Raw genomic sequence first — 20,963 nt, forward strand, 5'->3', positions numbered from 1 at the left:
GGTATTCTGATCACTTAAAAAGATATAGAATACTTGGATTAGAATCCAATTCTCTGTAATCTTTCTTCGAGTTTTATCCACATATAATTTAAAAACAAAGAGAAGTACAAAAAGGGAAACAACATGCCAAAAGGAAAAGAGAAATGTAACCTTTTTTGGCCAGAGGTATCAAAATGGCCTACAATGTTGTTATCAGTAGGTCAGCTCTGTTCTTTGAAACACATCCGTCTGAACTGCATCAAATCTATTTACTTTTTCTTGTTTTAAACTTCAAAAGATACTTCCATATACTATGTAAGAATAGAGCCTACTGTTCTTTTGCCATCTTGGAAGAAACTGAGACTTTTGTCCTTTGGTTGAGCTACCCACAGCCTGATTCTTTATCCTCTCAGTAGAAAAGAGGTCACAGTTCTGTCAGATTATCCCTTCATCCCAGTAGTAGCATCCTTTTTCGTTTGAAGCATTCGTTTGAAGTTTTGAGTATTCTGTGTGTATACATACTTTTTTTTTTTTTTTTTTTTTTTTTTTGAGGGTGGGAGGCAGACAGGGAGAGAAAGAGAGAATCCTAAGCAGGTGCCATGCGCAGCAAGGCCTAACACAGGGCTCAGTCTCACAACCCTGAGATCATGACCTGAGCTGAAACCAAGAGTTGGACCAATTAACTGATTAAGCCACCCAAGCACCTCCCGTATTCCCCATATTAATCTACTTGCTTCACCACTACCACCAGCTCACTTTGTACTTCACCTTACAGGACTTGTTAAAACAAAGTACAAAGACAAGAAGGAACAAATTATTATTTCTACTAAAAAGCATAAAATATAATTCCTTGGTGGAATATTTAATTTGGTCATTTGGAAAACAGTGTATAAGCAGGTGGTGGTGGAATGAAGTGGGAAACAGCCTTCAAAATCGGCATAGCCTTGTGCTCAGGTATCTCTCCCCTCATGCCTTTCATCAAACAAAGGGTCTTGTGGATTAATAAGCCCCCACTGTGGAGTGCATGCAGCTGTGGTTGGATCACGCCTGGTTGATCAGGGAAGCCTTGTTTTACTGAGATCCCTAAACCTAGTCAAGCTCACTAAACAGGAGTTCTGATTCCTAAGGGATTAAAAACAAGGTAATTTAGTTCTTGGATCATCTAAGGAGAAGGTATGTCACAGGAGATGTGGCGCAAGCCTAAGGCGGTTTCACAACCACTTCTGACCGACCAGTGTGGCTCCCAGTGTAGAACTCAGGGCAGGCGAAAGGAGAGAACTCATCAGCAACCAGAGACCTTCACCTTCTACTCTATTTGTCTTGCTCTTGAAGACAGCAATTGCCCTGGACCCCATTAATAATACCCCACCCTCGACCAAACTTACTTTTCTTCTCAGAGGAAAAAAGGATGAAATTGCAGAGAAGACTCTGTTCTATGCATAATCATTTACACAATAAAGATCTAGGGAGAGGGATGCCTGGGTGGAGTTTAGCGCTCCTGCCTTTGGCCCAGGGCGTGATCGTGGAGACCCAGGACTGAGTCCCACATTGGGTCCCTCCATGGAGCCTGCTTCTCCCTCTGCTTGTATCTCTGCCCCTCTCTCTGGGTCTTTCATGAATAAATAAATAAAATCTTTTTTAAAAAAGTTAAGATCGGGCAGCCCAGGCGGCTCCACAGTTTAGCACCGCGTTGGGCCCAGGACATGATCCTGGAGTCCCAGGATCGAGTCCCATGTCGGGCTCCCTGCTTCTCCCTCTGCCTGTGTTCTCTGCCTCTCTTTCTCTCTCTCTCTCTCTCTCATAAGTAAAAATCTAAAAAAAAATATTAAGATATAGGGAGAGTAGTAAAGTAACATTAGCCTTTGTGGGCATTGTTTTTAAATAAGTTGGGCTGTATTGTTATTAGCATAAGTTTTTAAAGATTTACAAAACTGTAACTTAGATACTCCACTGTAGTTTAGATAGCTGCCACAAAGTGGGTGGAAGGGTCTAGCTTGTGATTGGATGGATCAATCAATTGAACTTACTCCAGGAGTGCATAACAGAATTTTACATAAGATCCAATTGTTTATACTTCATATAAAACCATAGCAAAACTCTTAATCAGAACATGTGTATGATGTGCTTAAAAGATGAAAATAATAATAGTGCAGTATTAAAAGAAACTTGAATAAAACTTGAAGATCTTCCATATACAAAGTATTGGTTTCATTAGTGAGTACAGTAGACTACCTTTATAAACTGGCTGATCCACACGCCTTCTCTTACTTCTGCTAACCTGCCAAGGGAAGCCTTATTCCCAGATTGAAGAGCAGGAACCTGAGGCGTAGGGAGGTTAAGTAACTTCAAGGTCACAAAGGTCACTATGCCTAGGTATAAAACCAGGTCAGTCTGACTCTATAGCTCCTGTTTTTAATATGCAGTTCTTAGAAGGTAGAGTAGGGTAGTGGAAAGGCTTTGAGTCAAACACAGCTGATTGCTGATTAACTGCTGATTAATCTTCAGCAAGTGATTTCTCTGTGCCTCAGTCTCTACAACTATAAAAGAGGGATAATATCACAAGGGTTGTTAAAGATCATAATATTTTAAAGCTCCAGAAGGGCAGAGATCTTCCTTTTGTATATCACTGTAACCCCAAAGCCTATAGCTGTGTCTGGCATAGGGAGTATGTGCTCAAAAGAGAACTTGTTGAATTAAAAATGCCTAGCACTTTGTAGGCACTCTGTAAATGGTAATGTCCAAGTGCGTTATCAGTCCTCTTCAACCCTAACATCAGACTGTAGAGACTAATAATGTGTGGTCTCTGGTCTCATTTAACTTGAAGACCAGCAAATTAGTAGAGTGTGCATATGTTGACACTTTAGATCCTTTAATCTAGTACTGATTCATGGTCTGCGGCTTTGGAACATCTAAACAAATTGAGTTGAGTTCAGCAGTGGCAAATTATATTTTGTTATTGTTCTTGTTTTTCCCATTGCATTTTGAATGTCTTCTCTCAACATCATTTTAGCTTTTTTTTTTTGAAGAATAATGAGCAGAGTATGAATTTTTCAAAGAATAGGCAAAATAAGTTCATGTCATCAGTAACACAATCTACACATGCACAAATGTAAGTGGCGGTTATGCTTAATAAGTCCCGGAATGAATTTGTAACTAGGATTCTTGTCCCTTTACTTCACAGCACATTATTTTGTTTTGTTCCTTGCTATTTTTGCTATGTAATTTCTGCACTAAAATCCCTGTGATTGAGGAGACATGGTACATGAGGACAGCTGCTAGGGTAGCCTGCCTATAAAATTAGCACCTGTGTGCTTTGTCCCTATTACACAATAATGACATAATAGTTTGTATTTCTGGTAAAAATTGAACACAAAATTTTATCAAGCACTATAACTATCAAGCATAGTATATTTGTATGTGCATACTATATGTTATATTGTATGCAAATCTATGCAGTTTTATGTGTAGATTCACATAATTCTTTTAATCTCTTTATGATTTTGTTTCCTTTGTTATCTGTAATCTTAAATATTTATGGTCTTTCTTCCACTAATCACATTCATGGAGTTTAGTAGTGATCTTGTCAAATAACTAGTTTTTGTATTTATTGTTTTTCACTATTTCTTAGTGTTGTTTCATTAGTTATTGCTTTTTATCTGTAATAATCTTTTTCCCTATATTTCCCTTTGGATTCCTCCCCAACTTCTGAGATTAGTAGTTTATTTTTTCGTTTTTCTCCTATAATAATGAAGCATGTATTACTGAGTATAGCCTTCACTCTATCCTATTGATTCCATTTTTCATTCTTTTTAAGTAGTTAATAATTTTTCTATTGATTTCACCTTTCATCAAGAGTTATCTAAAAGTGTCCTGCTGGGGCACCTGGGCCCTCAGTGTTTAGCTCAGAGCATGATTCCAGGGTCCTGGGGTCGAATTCTGCACCAGGCTCCCATAGGAAGCCTGGTTCTCCCTCTGCCTATGTCTCTGCCTCTCTCTCTCTCTCTCTCTCTCTCTGTGTGTGTTGTGTGTGTGTGTGTGTGTGTCTCCTGAACAAATAAAATCTTTTTAAAAATAAATAAAAGTGTTCTGCAGAAGGGGGGACATTTATTTATATATGTGTATATATATATATGTTTTCTTTAATGGGATTTTGATGTGGAATGTATGTGGCTTATAATATTTCAACCTTTTTTTTTTTTTTAAGATTTTATTTATTTATTCATGAGAGACACAGAGATAGAAGCACAGACACAGGCAGAGGGAGAAGCAGGCTCCATGCAGGGAGCCTGACGTGGGACTCAATCCCAGGTCTCCAGGATCCAGCCCTGGGCTGAAAGCAGCACTAAACTGCTGGCCACCCAGGCTGCCCTATTTCAACTTTTATAAATGTGTCTAAATCTCTTATCACCAAGTAAATAATTTATTAGTGTTCCATGGATACTACCACCCTCTAAAATAGTTTTAAAAGATATATAGATCTATATAATCTTATTAAATCACATTTATCAAGTTATTCAGTTCTTTTATGTAATTGATTTTATTACTGGTGATCTATTATGAAAGGCACAGAAGCCTACACTAGAATCTTAAAATTCTCTTTGCATTTCTCATATATTTCCTTTTAATAATATCTGTGACTCTGATTCATACAGATGTTTACCCAGTATTTTCTTTAATAAAGAAATTTGATCTTATGTATAGATGCTGAAAGGATAGTTGATAAATTTTAAGCCACTCCTAATAAAAACTAAAACAAAATAGAAATTAACTAATAAAAATAGACTACTGTTTTGCCAAAACTCAGCAACAAGGATCTCCTACTAAAGCCCTAAATCCATTGACCTTTTTATTAGCAACTAAATGCTAGTGAAAGCACTAAGACTACCTTAAAGAGGAGAAAAATTGAACCTAAAACTGTTTTTTGCTGCTGACAGAATATCCACAAAATCAAAAAGAATGTAGTAAAGAAACAACCCAATGTAGTAAGAAAATGTGTTAAAATGGCTACATTTGCTGTACAAATGTACAGCAAACAGATTTTTCTCTACTGAAGCAGTGATTGCCTAACAGCAGTAGGAATACATATTCCTTTCACAATAATGGCAAAAATTCTTAAATTATTTGAGTATAAATTTTAAAAGAAGTCACAGAAGCTTTCTGAAGAAAACTGAAATCTTATTGAAAGGCCTAAAATAAGATTTGAGCAAATGGAAAAGGATACTTTTTTCTTAGAGGAGAAGACAGTATAAAAGCATCAGTTATTTCAAAGTTATAATGTAAATATGCAAATGCAATTTCAGGATAAGTTGGGGGATGGTTATTTTAAAATTGAATTAAATGCTCTTAAGTTTATATTGCAAAAGAATTGCCAGCAGGAGAGTCAAGTATAGTATGAAAAAGAAAACAGGCAGATTTGCTTTGCCAGGTTTAGTCACTAAGGACATCAGTATGGTGGTTTTGGAACAGGAATCGACACAGATAAGTGGAGCATACGGGAGAAGGGAAACTAGATGTTTGTATATTTGAGAATTTAAAGTAAGACCAAGTTGGTATTTCAAAACAGTGGAGAAAATAAGAATCATTTAGTAAAGGATGGTAGAAAAACCCTGACGTCTACTGAAAGAAAATTGAAATATAAAATTAAATGGAAAAAGTGGTTTTTTTATCTTGTAGAAAAATATAAAATATACATACAGTCTAGGGGTAGGGGGAGATAAAAATAGGCATCCAAAAGCTATAACAGAAAGAGAAATGAACTTGTATAGACACATAGACACACACAAGTATTGGGGGGAAATGCCATAAATAAAAGCAATAGATCATGGATTTGTAAACACATTTGCAACAAAAAATAGAGGCTTAATATTAATAGTTCATGATAAAGAAGGAGCTTTGCAAATTGGCCAAAAAGAGACAAACAGCAGATAGGGACTAGATAGAAGAAATGAAGCTGCTTTCACAAAGCATCAAATCCAACAAAATCAGTTCCCTATGGCCAGGGAAACACTCGTGACCAGCTGATAAAATCGCCATGAACATAAGGTGGAAGGTAGCTTTCTTATACACCATAAGATAAAAAACTGAATTTTCAAAACAGGCAAGGCAGTCTACCAGTATATACTTCCAATGGACTTGTTAAGCTAATTAAAGACCTACAAATTAAAACAAAATGATATACTTTGGCACCTTTATAAAAATTATAATACCAAACATTAGTAAGTATGAAAAGAAAGCTCTATCATACATTTCTTGTGTTTAAATTGAACGTTCCAGGGGTCAGTTTCCTTTATGTAGCAAAAAGTCTGTTGAGGAGATGTTCATATCTTTAATCCAGCAATTCAGTTTATTGGGAATTTATCCTAGAAAAATCACTATCATTAGTTACAAAAAGATCAATTTAAATGTTGTTTGTGTGGAAACAACTTAAATATCTGAAAACAAAGGAATTTTAAAGATTTCTATATAAACAAATGTCATGGATCCATAAATTGACATTTTAGAAAATCTTTAATGACCTGTTTGGAAAGATGCATGAAAAAACAAGTTATAGAACAGTACATATAATATGGTCCTATTTTTCAAAAGTTTATAGATCTCTTTTTCAAGACATACTTTTTATATAAATATGTGTATATATGTGTGTATATATGTGAGTCTGGCCTTAACAAATATATAATACTGTGATCTTGCCTTTGATGATCTATTAATACATCAATATTGTAAATTGTGGAGAAATGTCAACATGTTTTCATTCTGCCTAGAAACTTTTTTTGAAGACTCAGATTCAATGCCCATCAGAAGATTTTCATAACTGAAAAGATTCATGCATTTATACAAAAGTTTAACAGATTTAGGATAGGAATGTGAAAATCTGTGTCCCTGAAATTACCTGTAAGAACCAAGTTCAGGTTGGATAAGCAAGACTGTTCACAAACAGCATTTTCAGTTTTAATTACCTTTCTAGCTGAAAGTTGATTTTTAAGCGCAGGCTGGTTCTCTTTTAGAAAGAGGAGGTGTTCATTTTGACTTAAAAGCAAGATAGGGCAGGAGGCCAACAATCCTGGAGCACAGATCATCACCTTCCACTTCTGAGTGCCATCCAAGGATTAATATCTACACTTAGCTGAAAATGTCTAAGGATGAGTTGGTAGGGATGTAGAGAAATATGTGTATTGGGTGATGAATTAGGGCCTGTCCCCTAGATCCAAGGCCAGGCTCCTCAACACTTTGCTTCTCTGTTGTGGGAGAGGTGTAAGTGTAGGCAGGAATAAATAGAGCACAAGGTGTGCCATAGCCGACTTGGAGTCCTCCTCAGGGGAAGTCCAGGGACAGAAGGAGGATCAAGGGTAGCACCCTAAACCTCGACTCCCTGCACTACAGGTAATCACACCCCTGGAGGAATAAGAACAAAAATCAGAGCACATACCATCTGCCAGGCAGTGCTCCAAGCATTTAATAGCCCTTCTCCTGGCCAGTCCTCACACAACCCTAGGAGGGCAGGTCGTTTTTTTTTTACCTGCTTTTATAGGTGAGGCTTTTGGTGAACATGCTAAGGTCAGAGGGCTAATGAGGGACAGGACCAGAAGTGATCTACTTTTCATTTCTTAAAATATTCAACTTACACAGAAGGACAAATGAATAACATTCTCAGTGGTAAGCAGTGTTTTCTCCAAGAAAATGGTACTGAGTCCTAATACCAGCTGATTTTAAATGGTTCATGCATGCCATTTTGAAGCTGAAAGGTGTCTTATTTATTGGTATTTTTAGTCTAAATATATCAAAATCTATCAGTTCTGAACCATTCTTCAAAGTGCACTGACTAGTTCCAATTTGTCATACTTATTATTAGCTGTGTACTAGTATATGTCAGCATTAAAGTGACACAGTGAGTGATTGTGGAGTTACTAAATCCAACTTTGATCATTTGGGAGTAATTTTTTTTTAATCTGAAAAATAGTGGACAAATCCAGTAGCTTCAGCATTTTCTCTTAACACAAATGCATCTTAGATGACAAGCTAGTTTATTTAAGACTCTCCAATATATGTAGTTAGACTTATGGACTTAGATGTGGCTAATTGAAAATAGGCTTATGCAGATTTTTAATTTTTTAAAAGTATTAAAGTTGAAGTCCAAATAAATTCTATTTTTGTGTATTTTGCATGTTTTCTTTGTCTTATTGTAGAATGGAGAAAGGAAATAATAGTTAATAATTAAAATTTAAGACCACTTTGGGTGAAAAAGAAAAAGTTTGCACTTCTGTTATTCTGCCACTGAACTATATAATTGAATGTGTATCCTTTAGAAGCTGTGGGCAACCCAGGATTTCTTCCAGCAGTTCATTCATTTTGAAACCTACAAATGTGTAAAGAATTGGTTCTCTCCCACTCCCAGTGAGCTTTTCATATTGAATAGACTCTTGTAATGATCATGGGCCCAACTTGATATGCTTGGAGACACTCCCTTCTGCATATTACATTTAAATTCCAGGCCTGTCTTTTAATCCTCTGTTGGTTACTTAGACCTGACAAGTATTGGAAATGCCCTTAGTGTCAGTCTTAGACTAAAGATAAGAAGTAAGTGTTTGTCCTGTTCTCCCAGGGGGGAAAAAGAAACATCTATGCGCCCAGATGAGTGTGGGTATTCTAACACCTGATAGCTTTACATAATAATAATAAAGTTTGAAATTTTGCAGAAGACACAGTATTGGGAACAGATCATTTTCTAAGCATATCGGCAGGTGACAAGGTGGCTAGATAGCATTTAGATTGATAATCTCAGCTATATAAAAAGCAATGAGATCTTTTTTTAAATGGCTTTTACTCATGGCAGCCATCTTAATTTTTATTTAAAAGGATTTTGTTTTCATACCAAAAGATTTCAAGACTATCAATCCTTTGTAGTTGGAGGAACTTCTCTCTTATTATACTATTGTATTATTTTAGCCCTTTTACAAGCTGGTAAGTGAAATAAAGGCACATTTCAACTCCTGAATATCCATTTCAGTATTGTCACTTAGGAATGAAGCAGCAAGCCCTGCTCACCCTTACCTGTTGTTACCTTCTGAGAGGAAACTAACTTGTCTGATAGTAATGGCTCCTTCAGGCTAGAGGCCATGGGGCCAGGAGGTCTTGATAGGGTGATGTGAAAAGTAAGCTCCTCTATTAGCAAGAAAGCGTTCCGTGTGGCTTTGGGTTGTCTGGAGACAAGAAACGTAGTAGAAAGTTTATGAAGTATCAAGACATAAAAGGTATCAGGACATAAAAAGCCTTGGTCCCTTTCCTTCTCTCTTGCTCAGCTTGAATGCATTTGAGTCTCTCTGATGCTTAAGAATCTAGTACAGCTCAAGGCAATGAGCAACTAGTATAAGCTGTCTCTTCTCCCAACCTCTGTAGTTCTTCCTTTCTCACTTCGTTGCCTTTAGATTCTCACATTACAGCATTGTCTCTTGCTTGTAACATAGTTATTTTAGTTATGTTGAGTTCTATCACTCCAAAGTTCTAAATTCCAAAAAAAGCAATTTTTGGAAATTTTTGGAATATTGCCTTTTTGTAAGGTGACACCCCACCACCCAAGATTGTTATAATTCTTTCAGAACCAAGAATCTGTAGAACATAAATTAAAAAAAAAAAAAATCCAATGCAGCAGGTAGATCTCATTAACTGAATATAGAAGTTATAATCATACTAACATTAAGAGCTTTCTTTGTGCCCAGCACTATGCAAAGAGCTTTATGTTCACTGCACTGTTTATAACAACCTCACATACAAGGCATTATAATTCCCTCTTATATTTCTAGATGAGAAGATATCAGACCATAAAAATACTGGTCAAGGAAGCATTTCTGGAACTTGTCTTAAGTGCAGGGCATTGTGCTCGGTACCTAGGATCCAAAGCAGAGATATGGTCCTTTCCCTTTCAAGTATTTATGACGCCCTGGGAGACTGGGTTCCTGTGAGCTTCCAGTAAGAGAGGACAGGATGGCAGACGAGTGCCCAAACAAGCACACAACATATGTGTCCGGAGCATGCCAGAGAGCAGGACCATTCTGGACCTGGATACTTGAAGAAAGCTCTTCTTGGAATGCAATCTTCTTGAGATTACAGGTAGACCTTAGAGTGGAGAGAAAAGATTTCAGGGAAAAGACTGTATATTTGAGGCAGAGGGAATATTCTTGGCAGTTTTGTGGAGTGGCAGTTTGAATGCTTGACTTGTGTAGAAGGCAGGAGGTCCCTGATTGGCATCTTCAGGACTCAGATGAATAACACCCTGGACAGTAGTATAGAGAAGGTATGTGAATGCAGTTTTCCCTCTGCAAATACCATGCTGCATTGGTGAGCTAATACAGGCTAAAGTTAGAGGGACAGATTAGAGCCCAATGCTAGCATTGTGATTCAGTAATCACTGTTTGCAGTTAACATTTATCCCGTGCTTACTATGTATCAGACCCTATTTTATGTGTGGTTATATGTATTGTTTAGTGCTCACAACAACCCTGTGAGGTAGTTTGCAGATACAAGAACCAAGCAAGCCTAAGACAAGTCAGTAAGAGGCAGAACGAAGATTTGAATGCGGGCTGTCTGCTTCCACATCCCACCATGCTCTGCATGGCAGTGTTTCTAGAATTTTTCACTTAGGAACATCTCTATTATAAATGATACTCACACGGGTCTCAAAACTTGCCATTTACATCCTGAACAGACACATGTTCACATTGTGTCAAACCATTCCCTACAGGTTATCCAGAAGAGAGTTGAAAGCAAAAGCAATTTAGTTTCTTACTAGTGTAGTCCTGTCCTTTTTGATAGCTGTTCATTAGCATTAAGGACCACCTGTGGAAGAAGGCTGGCTCACTCGAGCAGCTGCAGAGGAGAAGCTATGTGAAGCGATGTGGTGTGACAGGAGAGTGGTGGGAGTGGCCTGGGGAAGTGGGCAAGCCTGGGCTGTGGACCAGTAAGGCGGATGAGACTAGCAGCCCTTTTGGAGAAGGGTCTGGGCAGAAGGTGAAGCAGAAATACTGATTACAGCAGAGTTTGGAAAGTAAATAAGACAGGCACTCAGTTCTGAATAAGAGGCTAAGTGGCACGACAAGTGACAGGAAGTGACATTTCCTCCACTGTGAGACAAAGTGAACTTCCTGCTGGAGTCAAAAAGGTCCAGCCTCACCTTTTTTTGAAGCTTTCAGATCTGCCTCCACTACAGCCATGTCCTGCACAGGCCTTTCGTCCACCTCCACTCTCATATAAACAATGCTCAGCATCCCTGCAAGACTGTCCTTCCAATTTTAAATCTAAGCCTTGTTGACATAGCTGTTTTCATTTTTCAGACCACAGTCTTTGTCAGGGGCTGATTATATTTATAAGACAGTTATGAAACCAAATCCAAACCTGGATTGAAGCAAATCATGGAGTAGACAGACAGATAGTTGGATGTATACAGAAGACTTAAAGAATCATTTAAAAAAAAAAAAAAAAAAAAAAAAGAATGTAACCAACCTAACCAAAGAAGTAAAAGGATCTGTACTCTGAAAACTATAGAACACTTTTGAAAGAACTTGAAGACACAAAGAGATTGAGAAACATTATGTGCTCATGGATTAGAAGAATAAATATCGCTAAAATGTCTCTGCTAACCAGAGCAATCTACACATTAAATGCAATCCTTATCAAAAGACCATTTTTCACAGAGCTGGAATAAACAATCCTAAATTTGTGTGAAACGAGAAAAGACCTGAATAGCCAAAGGAATGTTGAAAAATGTTGAAAGCTGGAGGCATCACAATTCTGGACTTCAGGCTGTATTACAAAGCTTTAATTATCAAGACAGTGTGGTACTAGCACAAAAACAGACACACACAGATCAATGGAAAAGAATAGAGAACCCAGAAATGGACCTTCAGATCTATGGTCAGCTCATCTCCAACAAAGCAGGAGAGAATATCCAATGGGAAAAAGTCTCTTCAACAAATGATTCTGGGAAAATTGGACAGCCACGAGAAGAAGGAAAAAACTGGACCACTTTCTTACACTAAAATTCACATTTGTGAGATGGGAATCCATCAAAATCCTAGAAAACACAGGCAGCAACCTCTTTGACCTCAGCTACAACTCTTGCTATACACGTCTTCTAAGGCAAGGAAACAAAAATAAAAATGAACTACTGGGACTTCATCAAGATAAAAAGCTTTTGCACAGCAAAGGAAACTGTCAATAAAGCTAAAAGGCAGTCTAAAGAATGGGAGAAGATACTTGCAAATGTCTTATCAGATAAAAAATCTGTAAAGAACTTACCAAATCCAACACCCAAAAAACAGTCCAGTCAAGAAGTGGGCAGAAGACATGAACAGACATTTCTCTAAGACGACATACAGATGGCTAACAGACACATGAAAAAATGCTTCACATCACTTGGCATCAGGGAAAACCACAATGAGATGCCATTTCACACTAGTCAGAATGGCTAAAATGAACAACTCAGGAAACAACAGACATTGGTGAGGATGCAGAGAAAGGGGAACCTTCTTACACTGTTGGTGGGAATGCAAACTGGTGCAGCCACTCTGGAAAATAGCATGGAGGTTTTTCAAAAAGTTAAAAATAGAGCTGCATTACCACCTTGGAATTGCACTACTAGGTTATTTATCCAAAGGATTCAAACATAGTAATTTGAAGGGGGCACATGCATACCAGTGTTTATAGCAGCAAGGTTCACAATAGCCAAAACGTAGAAAGAGCCCAGATGTCTATCGACAGGTGAATGCATAAGAAGATGTAATATATATAGTGGAATACCACTCAGCCATCAAAAGGAATGAAATCTTGCTGTTTGCAACAGCGTGGATGGAAGTAGAGGGTATTATGCTAAGCGAAATCAGAGAAAGACAAATACTGTATGATTTCATTCATATGCAGAATTTAAGAAACAAAACAGATGAACATAGAGGAAGGGGGAAAAATAAGATAAAAACAGAGAGGGAAGCAAACCATAAGACACTCTTAACTCTAGGAAATAAACTGAGGGTTGCCAGAAGGGACTTGAGTGATGGAAATTAAGGAGGGCACTTGATGGAATGAGCACTGGGTATTATTCAACTGATGAATCTCTAAATTCTACCCCTGAAACTAATAATACACTAGATGTGAATTAAATTGAACTTAAATGTAAAAAAAAAATTTTTAAAAGGAGCACAACCTGTCAGTGGGAAGAGTACACATGGGGAGATAGAGAGAAGTGGCTTTGTAATATTGAAGTAAAATATAAATGGAGATGCACTCTTACACAGTTTGATGTAATCCAAACCCTAATCAAGATCTAGGATTTTTCTCCCACCCAGAATACTTCCTCATGATCCTTCCTAATCAGTTCTCACCATCCATGGCAACCACTGTTTTGATTTTTGTCCGCACAGATTAATTTTGCCTGCATCATATAGTTTTATCACAAATAATGTATGAAAGGGCTCTCACTGAAAAGAGTATGGTATGGAAGAAAGTAACGTTCAGAGATTGCACACCAACCTGCTGTGTGCCATGGATGAAAAACTTACTCTGGGCCTTGTATACAGGATTCAACTGGGTGATCCTCATGTTTCCCTAAAAATCTTAAACTCCACTTATATTTCTAATCTCAAAGACATCACCATTCACTCAGTACTCTGAGCCAGAAAATTTGAGCTCATTTATTCCACTTTATCCTCTCACATCGTTAATAGCTGTCATGTCAGTTCTCCCATGTAATTTTTTTAGACGTGTCACTTCCTTTGTCCCTGCGTTCATTTTTTGACTTGTCATGATCATCAGATTACTCTTACTACCACTCTTGCCCGTGGTCCTCTCTAGACTACTCTTGTCACTGCCCCTGAGGTAATGCTTGCTAAAATGAAACATACTCTGTTCCCTTCTCTGTTTAAAATCATTACGTGGTTCTCCACCTTTTAAGGTGCTTTTCTGTCACTCACAGAATTGAGTTCAAATTCTCAACTTTGGCAGTGAAGACCTCTACTGGAGGTGTGCCTGCAGGGTACTTCTGATGCCCTCAGCCCCACTGTGTTCTCTGCAAGACATTCACTCTGCACCTGATCCACCTTCCTAGCTAGTTCCCCTTACCTGTGCAGTCTGCCTTGTTTAGGGGACACTATGCATGCCTGTCTCCCTGATTCTCTTGAGTGAGGTTAGAGACCATGTTTTATCCATCTGTCTCCAGCATCTGGCCTGTGTCTTTGCTAAAAAACACTTAACCCCAAAGTAATTAATTGGGAGATTGCTAAGGATGATGGTATACTGGGTTAGGGTCTTACTCAGACTAAGTGGTTTAGGTTTAAAAAAAAAAAAACCACACAACTTTTTTAATCACAGAAAAGCAATTAAAAATTAAAAAATCATATAGAAGTTTTCATGTGTCTCTGGTCACTTTACTAAGTCGAATTCTGAGTCCTTTCTAGTACTTGTAGTAGTAACTGGTTAAAGGTGAGAAAGTTTGTTTTTACTTGGAGAAAAGGTCTATTAATAAGAGGTGACTCCCGCTGGTATAAAAGCGGTAATCCTGTGCTCTTTTATTTCTGTCTCAAACCTGACTTAATGTGTGCTTATCCATTTCCTAGAATGGAAGGTTACTGTTTCTATGAATGAAGATAATTTCTTTCTAAAGGTCTTCATGGTCATTAGCAAGCAGATAAAACTGAAGATGACTGGTAAATATTTACCCAAATGCCTGGGAACACCAGTATTTATAACCCTCGTTTGTTTACCGTGGCTCACTATGTCCTGATTTTTTCCCCCTGTGTTTGGTTCTGCCTGGTAGTTTGAATCAGGCTTGCTGCCCCCCATTGATCATTACTCGGTCTGTAATTTTATCTTCTCCAAAACCTAGGTAGGAACCTTGATGCTGTCCATGACATCACGGTGGCGTACCCTCACAATATTCCTCAGACAGAGAGGCACCTCCTCCTCGGAGACTTCCCCAAGGAGATCCACTTCCACGTGCGCAGGTACCCAGTAGATGCCCTCCCCACATCCGCAGAGGACCTCCAGCTCTGGTGCCACAGACGGTGGGAGGAAAAGGAAGAGAGGCTGCGCTCCTTCTATCAAGGGGAGAAGAATTTTCACTTTACCGGACAGACTGTAATTCCACCTTGCAAGACTGAACTCAGGGTCCTGGTGGTCAAATTGCTCTCCATAATTTACTGGACCCTATTCAGCCCTGCAATGTGCCTCCTCATATATCTCTACAGTCTTGTTCGGTGGTATTTTATCATCACCATTGTTCTCTTTGTGCTGCAAGAAAGAATATTTGGTGGACTGGAGATCATTGAACTTGCATGTTACCGGTTTTTTCACAAACAGCCGCATTTAAATGCGAAGAAAAATGAGTGAGATCATGAGGTTCACAGTGTGATAGCCAAGGGGATATTTTGGAAATGTGTTGAGCCTTTGTAAACGGAGACGCATTTTTGCATGACTATGTCAAATATTTCTACTACCATCATTATTTGTTAAAGATATTTTGCACTTAGTTTTGTGGGAAAATCTTGCTACACATACGATTTCTTTTTAAATCTCTGAATGTAATTTCAATACGTAGCAGGGAGCAATTGCTATAAAATAACTAGGGCCAGAGTATCACTAAGCAACCACTGGGCTGTTAACGGACAGGGTACCACAAGATTTTCCTAAAGGCCCAATCCCATTTCCTCACAAACTCCCCAGACAAGAAGCAGGTCTGGGGTTCGGGGCCGGCTCAAATCAAGTGCCAGCACCTGACTGTGGAAGTGAGGGCCTTTCCTCCCGGCCCCTCCCCCCAGCACTGTCCACAGGCTTTTCTACGCCAATCAAACCATTGCATCCTTCCCTAAGGCCAGAAAACAGAAATCTCTTGTCCTTCAGCCATGCACCCAGCACCCATTTTGATAGGAAGTTCTTCATTACTCATTAAACCCAGGCAGTTAGTCTTGCACTCCCCCAGACATCAGAAGACCACCTGTGCCCTTTCATCCCATGGATATAGTAAGACCTGGACATTTCTCAGGGAGCAACCACAGGCTCTCCACTTAGAAACCTTAGTTTGAATTTTTACAGATTGGAATTAAGACAGTTTAGTTCTTCACTTGTACTTACTCTTGCATGCCCAGCGCTTGTTGGCAGGTGTAGCTTTTTCTGCGTTAAAAACGGTCTATATCAAGTCACTTACCTTTCTAAAGGAATGTGTAGAAGGTTCTGTTACTGCAGTCAAACTCTTAAAGTTGTGTCTTTTGAAATACTTCTTTAAAACCTGGCCCAAAAAGGAAGGTTATTGTATTTTCTGTACGTGCATGGGTATCTAACATCTGCCATTAAAACAACAGCAACAGCGCTTGCAGACAGGGCAGTAATGGCTTAGCCTAAATTATTCAACCCTTGCAGCCTTGACAGATTTTACTCTAAAAACTAAAATAACAGGAAAAATGAACCCCTTTTTAATGATAACGAGGGCTCGCTGTCTTTTTAGTCCTTCCTGTTTCAGTACTAAAATTTAAATCCACTTTTGACCAATCAGTTGTTTGCCTAAATATTCCTGACATTTGGAGTCCATGGAAAATCCGGCAAACCAACAGCACCCATGTCCTTCTGAGGCAGAAAAATCGTGGTCATTGTTTCCACCCTGCTGGAGCTGTGCACCACTGTTTTTATCATACAGTGGAGACGCTGGTCAGAGCCACAGAAAATAGGCAATTAAAGGTCTTTAGCTGTTAGCAAACTTGTCCACTTTACTCCTGCCTTGAACCAGCCTCAGAAGCTATTGCTTTATGTACCCTTTTGGCACAAATGCCTTCTCCTTAATTACAACCCATTTTTGCTCAACAATGACTTTTACCCAACATTTGAAACCTGCACTGCCATGAAAGGTAAGCACATTATGAGCTGAACTTACAGAGGAGAAAGAACAGGTCGCGCGCAGAACCCTATTGATACATCCCTGGCTCGGAGGAAGAGAACTAGCTAGTGCCGCACCTAGGCGCGCCAGCCTTTATTAAACCACTCCCCGCTCCCCCGGCTGTTTTCACTCCTGCTAAGAGCTACTAATTAGTTGTTATGCACGCCTGCTCCAGCCCCAGCTCTTTAATCCCATGGTTCTTAAGGTGTTTTTCTTCTTTAACCTTTTTTTCCCCCTCGAATAAAAGAGGTTTCTAATTTAGATTTCTGTCAGACCTCCTATAATTTTGGTTATATTTGGAAACACGGAATTTTATAATCAGCCCTGCATTTGTCCTGGGCAAAGGGGAAATGCCGTGTCCTTTGTCCCACACATGTCTATGCTGTAGTGTGTCCAGCGCCCTTCCTCCAGCTCCTTGGATGCTTGTTCATGTGTGACCTCCGTAGAAGAGCGTGAAGCCAGTACAGGAGGAAAGCTCTTTTCTTTCCTTTTTTAAAAAAATGTTCTCTTTTGATCATAAAAGACATGTTCATGATAAAATGCAAACTTTGTTTTACCTACCCAAAATTCATATGTACCAAAACTCTACAGGGGAATACAGACATCGTACCTGCTTTCAGAATCAGAAATGATAACTTCAAAACTAAAAAAGTTGCTTCTTTTTGTTTGGTTTTCTGGTTTTGTGTTTTGGGGTCTTTGTGTTCTTGCAGTAAGGCTTCTTTCAAAAGTTGTAATTATTTATGTTCCTACATATCTGCCTTCTTTTAAAATTTTTTTAAAGAACTACTCAGCGGATGATTTGGAACTTAGAGCTTTGTAAAAATTGGTAACAAAATGTCAAGTAGAAATTAAGTTAACTTTAACGTTGTGATCGGCCTCAGAAATGACCCCTTCCACACCTTCCCACCTCCTCTCTCTGGACTCAGAGTAACCCTTGTTCTGCCGCGTCTAGACGCACACTTCCCACTGACTGCTCTTTCAGTCCTCTGAAGACTGGCTCAGTGGACTGTGAAATGTTTACAGTACCGTCTGTCCAACTGTTCAGTCTTTACCATTCAGAAATGTTTCAAACAAAGCAAGTGGTTTATATGGCACATGAACCATTCTACTTAAGATAGGAAACTACAAGTTAGGGGGCCGATGAGGCTGCAAGTTCTTTCACCAGACAGCTCTGACAAGCAGGCCAGAATCACTGTACAAATCAGTAGGAGAACATGGTAAAAGATTGGAAGAAAAAGAATGTTAAACAGAGCACGTAATTTCAAACTCCTATTAAAGCTCTTCCTTGTTTGTTACACTATGAACACGCAGATTAGGGAGAAATACCAGCTTCCACTCACATCACTTTGAAATGAATTACTTCCTCAGCACCATCTCGGGAGCTGGACCTTGGTGGCCAAGACCAAATCCTGCAGAAAGGGTAACGCTCCAATTGCACCTGGCCTGCAGGCTCTGGGCCCGACCAGGATGCCCGTGTGCACTTTTATAATAGAAACTCTAATGGAGGGAGCCTGTTGGTATTAAATTGTTTACATTTCTTTATATAAATAATGTGCTTTCAGTGCCTTAGTTATGGGTCCCTTTCTTTTTCTGGTTCCAAGAATTCTGCAATGTGTTCCTTAGGTCAAAGTCTCTTTTAGCTACTCACTGGGAGGAAAATGGCTTGTAAACACTGGTCACTGTGGTAAACACTACTTTGTGGGGACATCTGGAGAGGAGAGCTTGTTGCTGAGGTAGCCTTTGCCTTAGTGCTGTTATTTATGCGATAGGAAACAAAAATGGTCTTATCATGCGATGAGCTTCAGACTGGAGATGGCCCCAAAATGGTCTTGTACTTAAGTTTTTATTTCAGAAGAGAATCTTGGTTTTAGTAATTTATTTTTTAAAAGATTATGTATGAAACACCAAGTTTTAAAAATAACTCACAGAATGGCCTTAGTTTTCAATGTCCACTAGTATGTTTGTGAGTTGTGTTATCTGTAATTTACATCCCAGAATAAAGTGGAATGAATTGGATACAGTTTGTCCATGTGTCATGTTTCTGTCTTTGCTGGAATGACTGAGTGTTGCTGTGTTTTCCCATGTTGTTATGGTCTTATGGTATGTAGCATTAAGGAAGAGCTCATCAGTTAGGACTCTCACAGATGTTTAAAAAAAATGCTCACAAAAAGGGAATATGCTGCTTCCATAATTGAAAAAGTCTAGGGGCCACAGTTGAATTCAGACCTCATGAATGTCATCAGAACCTGGTTTTCTTCCATTTCTGTCAGCTTAGCTCTGAAGGCAGTTTGGTCATTTCACACTTGGTAGGGTTGTAATGGCAAATACTAGCACCACCTGCTATAAGAGGTAAAATGGGATTATACGCATCCCCCATCACAGTCAGAGTTCTACTCTATGTAGCTGTGAAAACAAATTCTCTAGAAGAGCCTGACAAATACATGAAAATGTGCTTAGCAAATACAGATGCATGGAAATCATGGAACTGAGGGGTAGCAGAATATGCCATCCCAAAACACGACAAGTTGAGCACATGCCATCCAAAATAGACCACTTTGGTATGTTGATGGTTTTGAGTTGTAGGCACACTTGAAAGGCAGCAATTGGAGGAAAAGGCTTTCTATGAACACCCTTACCTGCCTGAAGACCAGGTCTCCGAAAAGACTCAATGGCCATAAACCCCTTCTCTGGGAGTTTCATCAACCAGTGAGGATAGACTCCTGTCACAGGAGAGAAAAAAATCAACACCACACCCAGATAAACATCACAAAACATCCTACTTCCCATCTATTCTTCTAGTTTATCTTTCCTAAAAGCCATTTACTCCCCACTAAGAGGCCTCTGTTCCCCCTCCCCCTTCCCAGAATTCTAATCCTGAATTCTAAGGCACCTCTGGGAGTTACTCATTTTTCCTTGGCTATCTCTATGTATACCTGAGAGATACATGTTGATAAATTTCTGATTGTCTTTCTTTTGTTAATGTATCTTTTATTACCGGGGTCTCAGCCAAGAATCCAGAAAGGTAGAGGGAAAATCTCTCTCCCTGCAGAGGAGAATTTTTTTGTATGTGTCATGCCCCCCGCCCCCGCCCCTGCCCACCACCACTGTCTTCAGGTTCTGCAAGCGCTTTGCTTGAAGGATTCACTCTGAGGGGAACCCACAATGTCATCCTCTGAAAAGGGCACTGGCCACAAGAGCTGGCTTCAAAGACTGGGCCAACAGACTGGTGGGATTTCTATACTCTGTTTATGCAAAGGGGACAGAGGAGAGCGTAGTCTTTCTAGAGATTCACTTGTCTTTCACATTGCTCACATCACTGATAAATTGTATAAAGGTTTAAAGTGAAGTGTGGCTTTCTGATGAGGCATTTCAAATGCCAGCTAGTAAGCCCTGGAATGTATATAGAAGATATATCTACACATGTGCGATGCACTCTTCATGCCAAAACATTTTTAAAATAAATTTCTAGGGGATTCCTGGTGGCTCAGCAGTTTGGCGCCTGTCTTTGGCCCAGGGCGTGATCCTGGAGTCCCGGGATCGAGTCCCGTGTCGGGCTCCCAGCGTGGAGACTGCTTCTCCCTCTGCCTGTGTCTCTGCCTCTCTCTCTCTGTGTGTCTATCATAAATAAATAGATAGATAAATACATACATACATACATGCTAGCAGCTCCTAGCTGTGTGACTTGCTTCACAGGATCCATATGAGGACTTGATGCCTGCAGTGGCTTCATCCTACACCCTCTCAGGTGCAACCCCAGTGGGAAAGAGCCAAGGGGACTGCTTCCCCAGTGGCTCAACAAAAATCCTAAACTGAGTTTCAGTGCTCATTCCTGAACAACTTACTTGCACAGAAATACTATATGGGCTGTATCCCTGGTTGTTTGCCACCTCTTGGAGCAGGGATGGAGTTTCTTCCTGGTCCCAGGACAGTGTCGAGGAGGGACAGATTTTAAGAGGACTGTTACTGAGAATAGGCTGGAATGATGTTGGATGGCTGGACGTCCACCTCAACTGCAAAAACTCCCACACCTCCCAGTGCAGTTGGAGCAGGTCAGCATAGCTTCCAGACAGGGTTCCTA

The 20,963-nt window shown here is 39.4% G+C and overlaps 1 protein-coding gene across 5 annotated transcripts in view; it reads left to right on the forward strand.

Moving 5' to 3' along the window:
- Positions 1-18,901, forward strand: part of LCLAT1 (lysocardiolipin acyltransferase 1) — a 192,605-nt gene extending 173,704 nt beyond the window's left edge. For all 5 annotated transcript variants that reach the window (XM_038561190.1, XM_038561193.1, XM_038561192.1 and 2 more), the window contains one exon: positions 14,846-18,901. In XM_038561190.1, coding sequence (XP_038417118.1) covers positions 14,846-15,348 — 503 coding nt within the window. In that variant the 3' untranslated portion in view covers positions 15,349-18,901. The remainder of the gene's footprint in view (positions 1-14,845) is intronic.
- Positions 18,902-20,963: the final 2,062 nt, after the last annotated feature.

The sequence above is a fragment of the Canis lupus genome, chromosome 17 (genome assembly GCF_011100685.1).
Source record: "Canis lupus familiaris isolate Mischka breed German Shepherd chromosome 17, alternate assembly UU_Cfam_GSD_1.0, whole genome shotgun sequence".
Taxonomy (NCBI): Eukaryota; Metazoa; Chordata; class Mammalia; order Carnivora; family Canidae; genus Canis; species Canis lupus.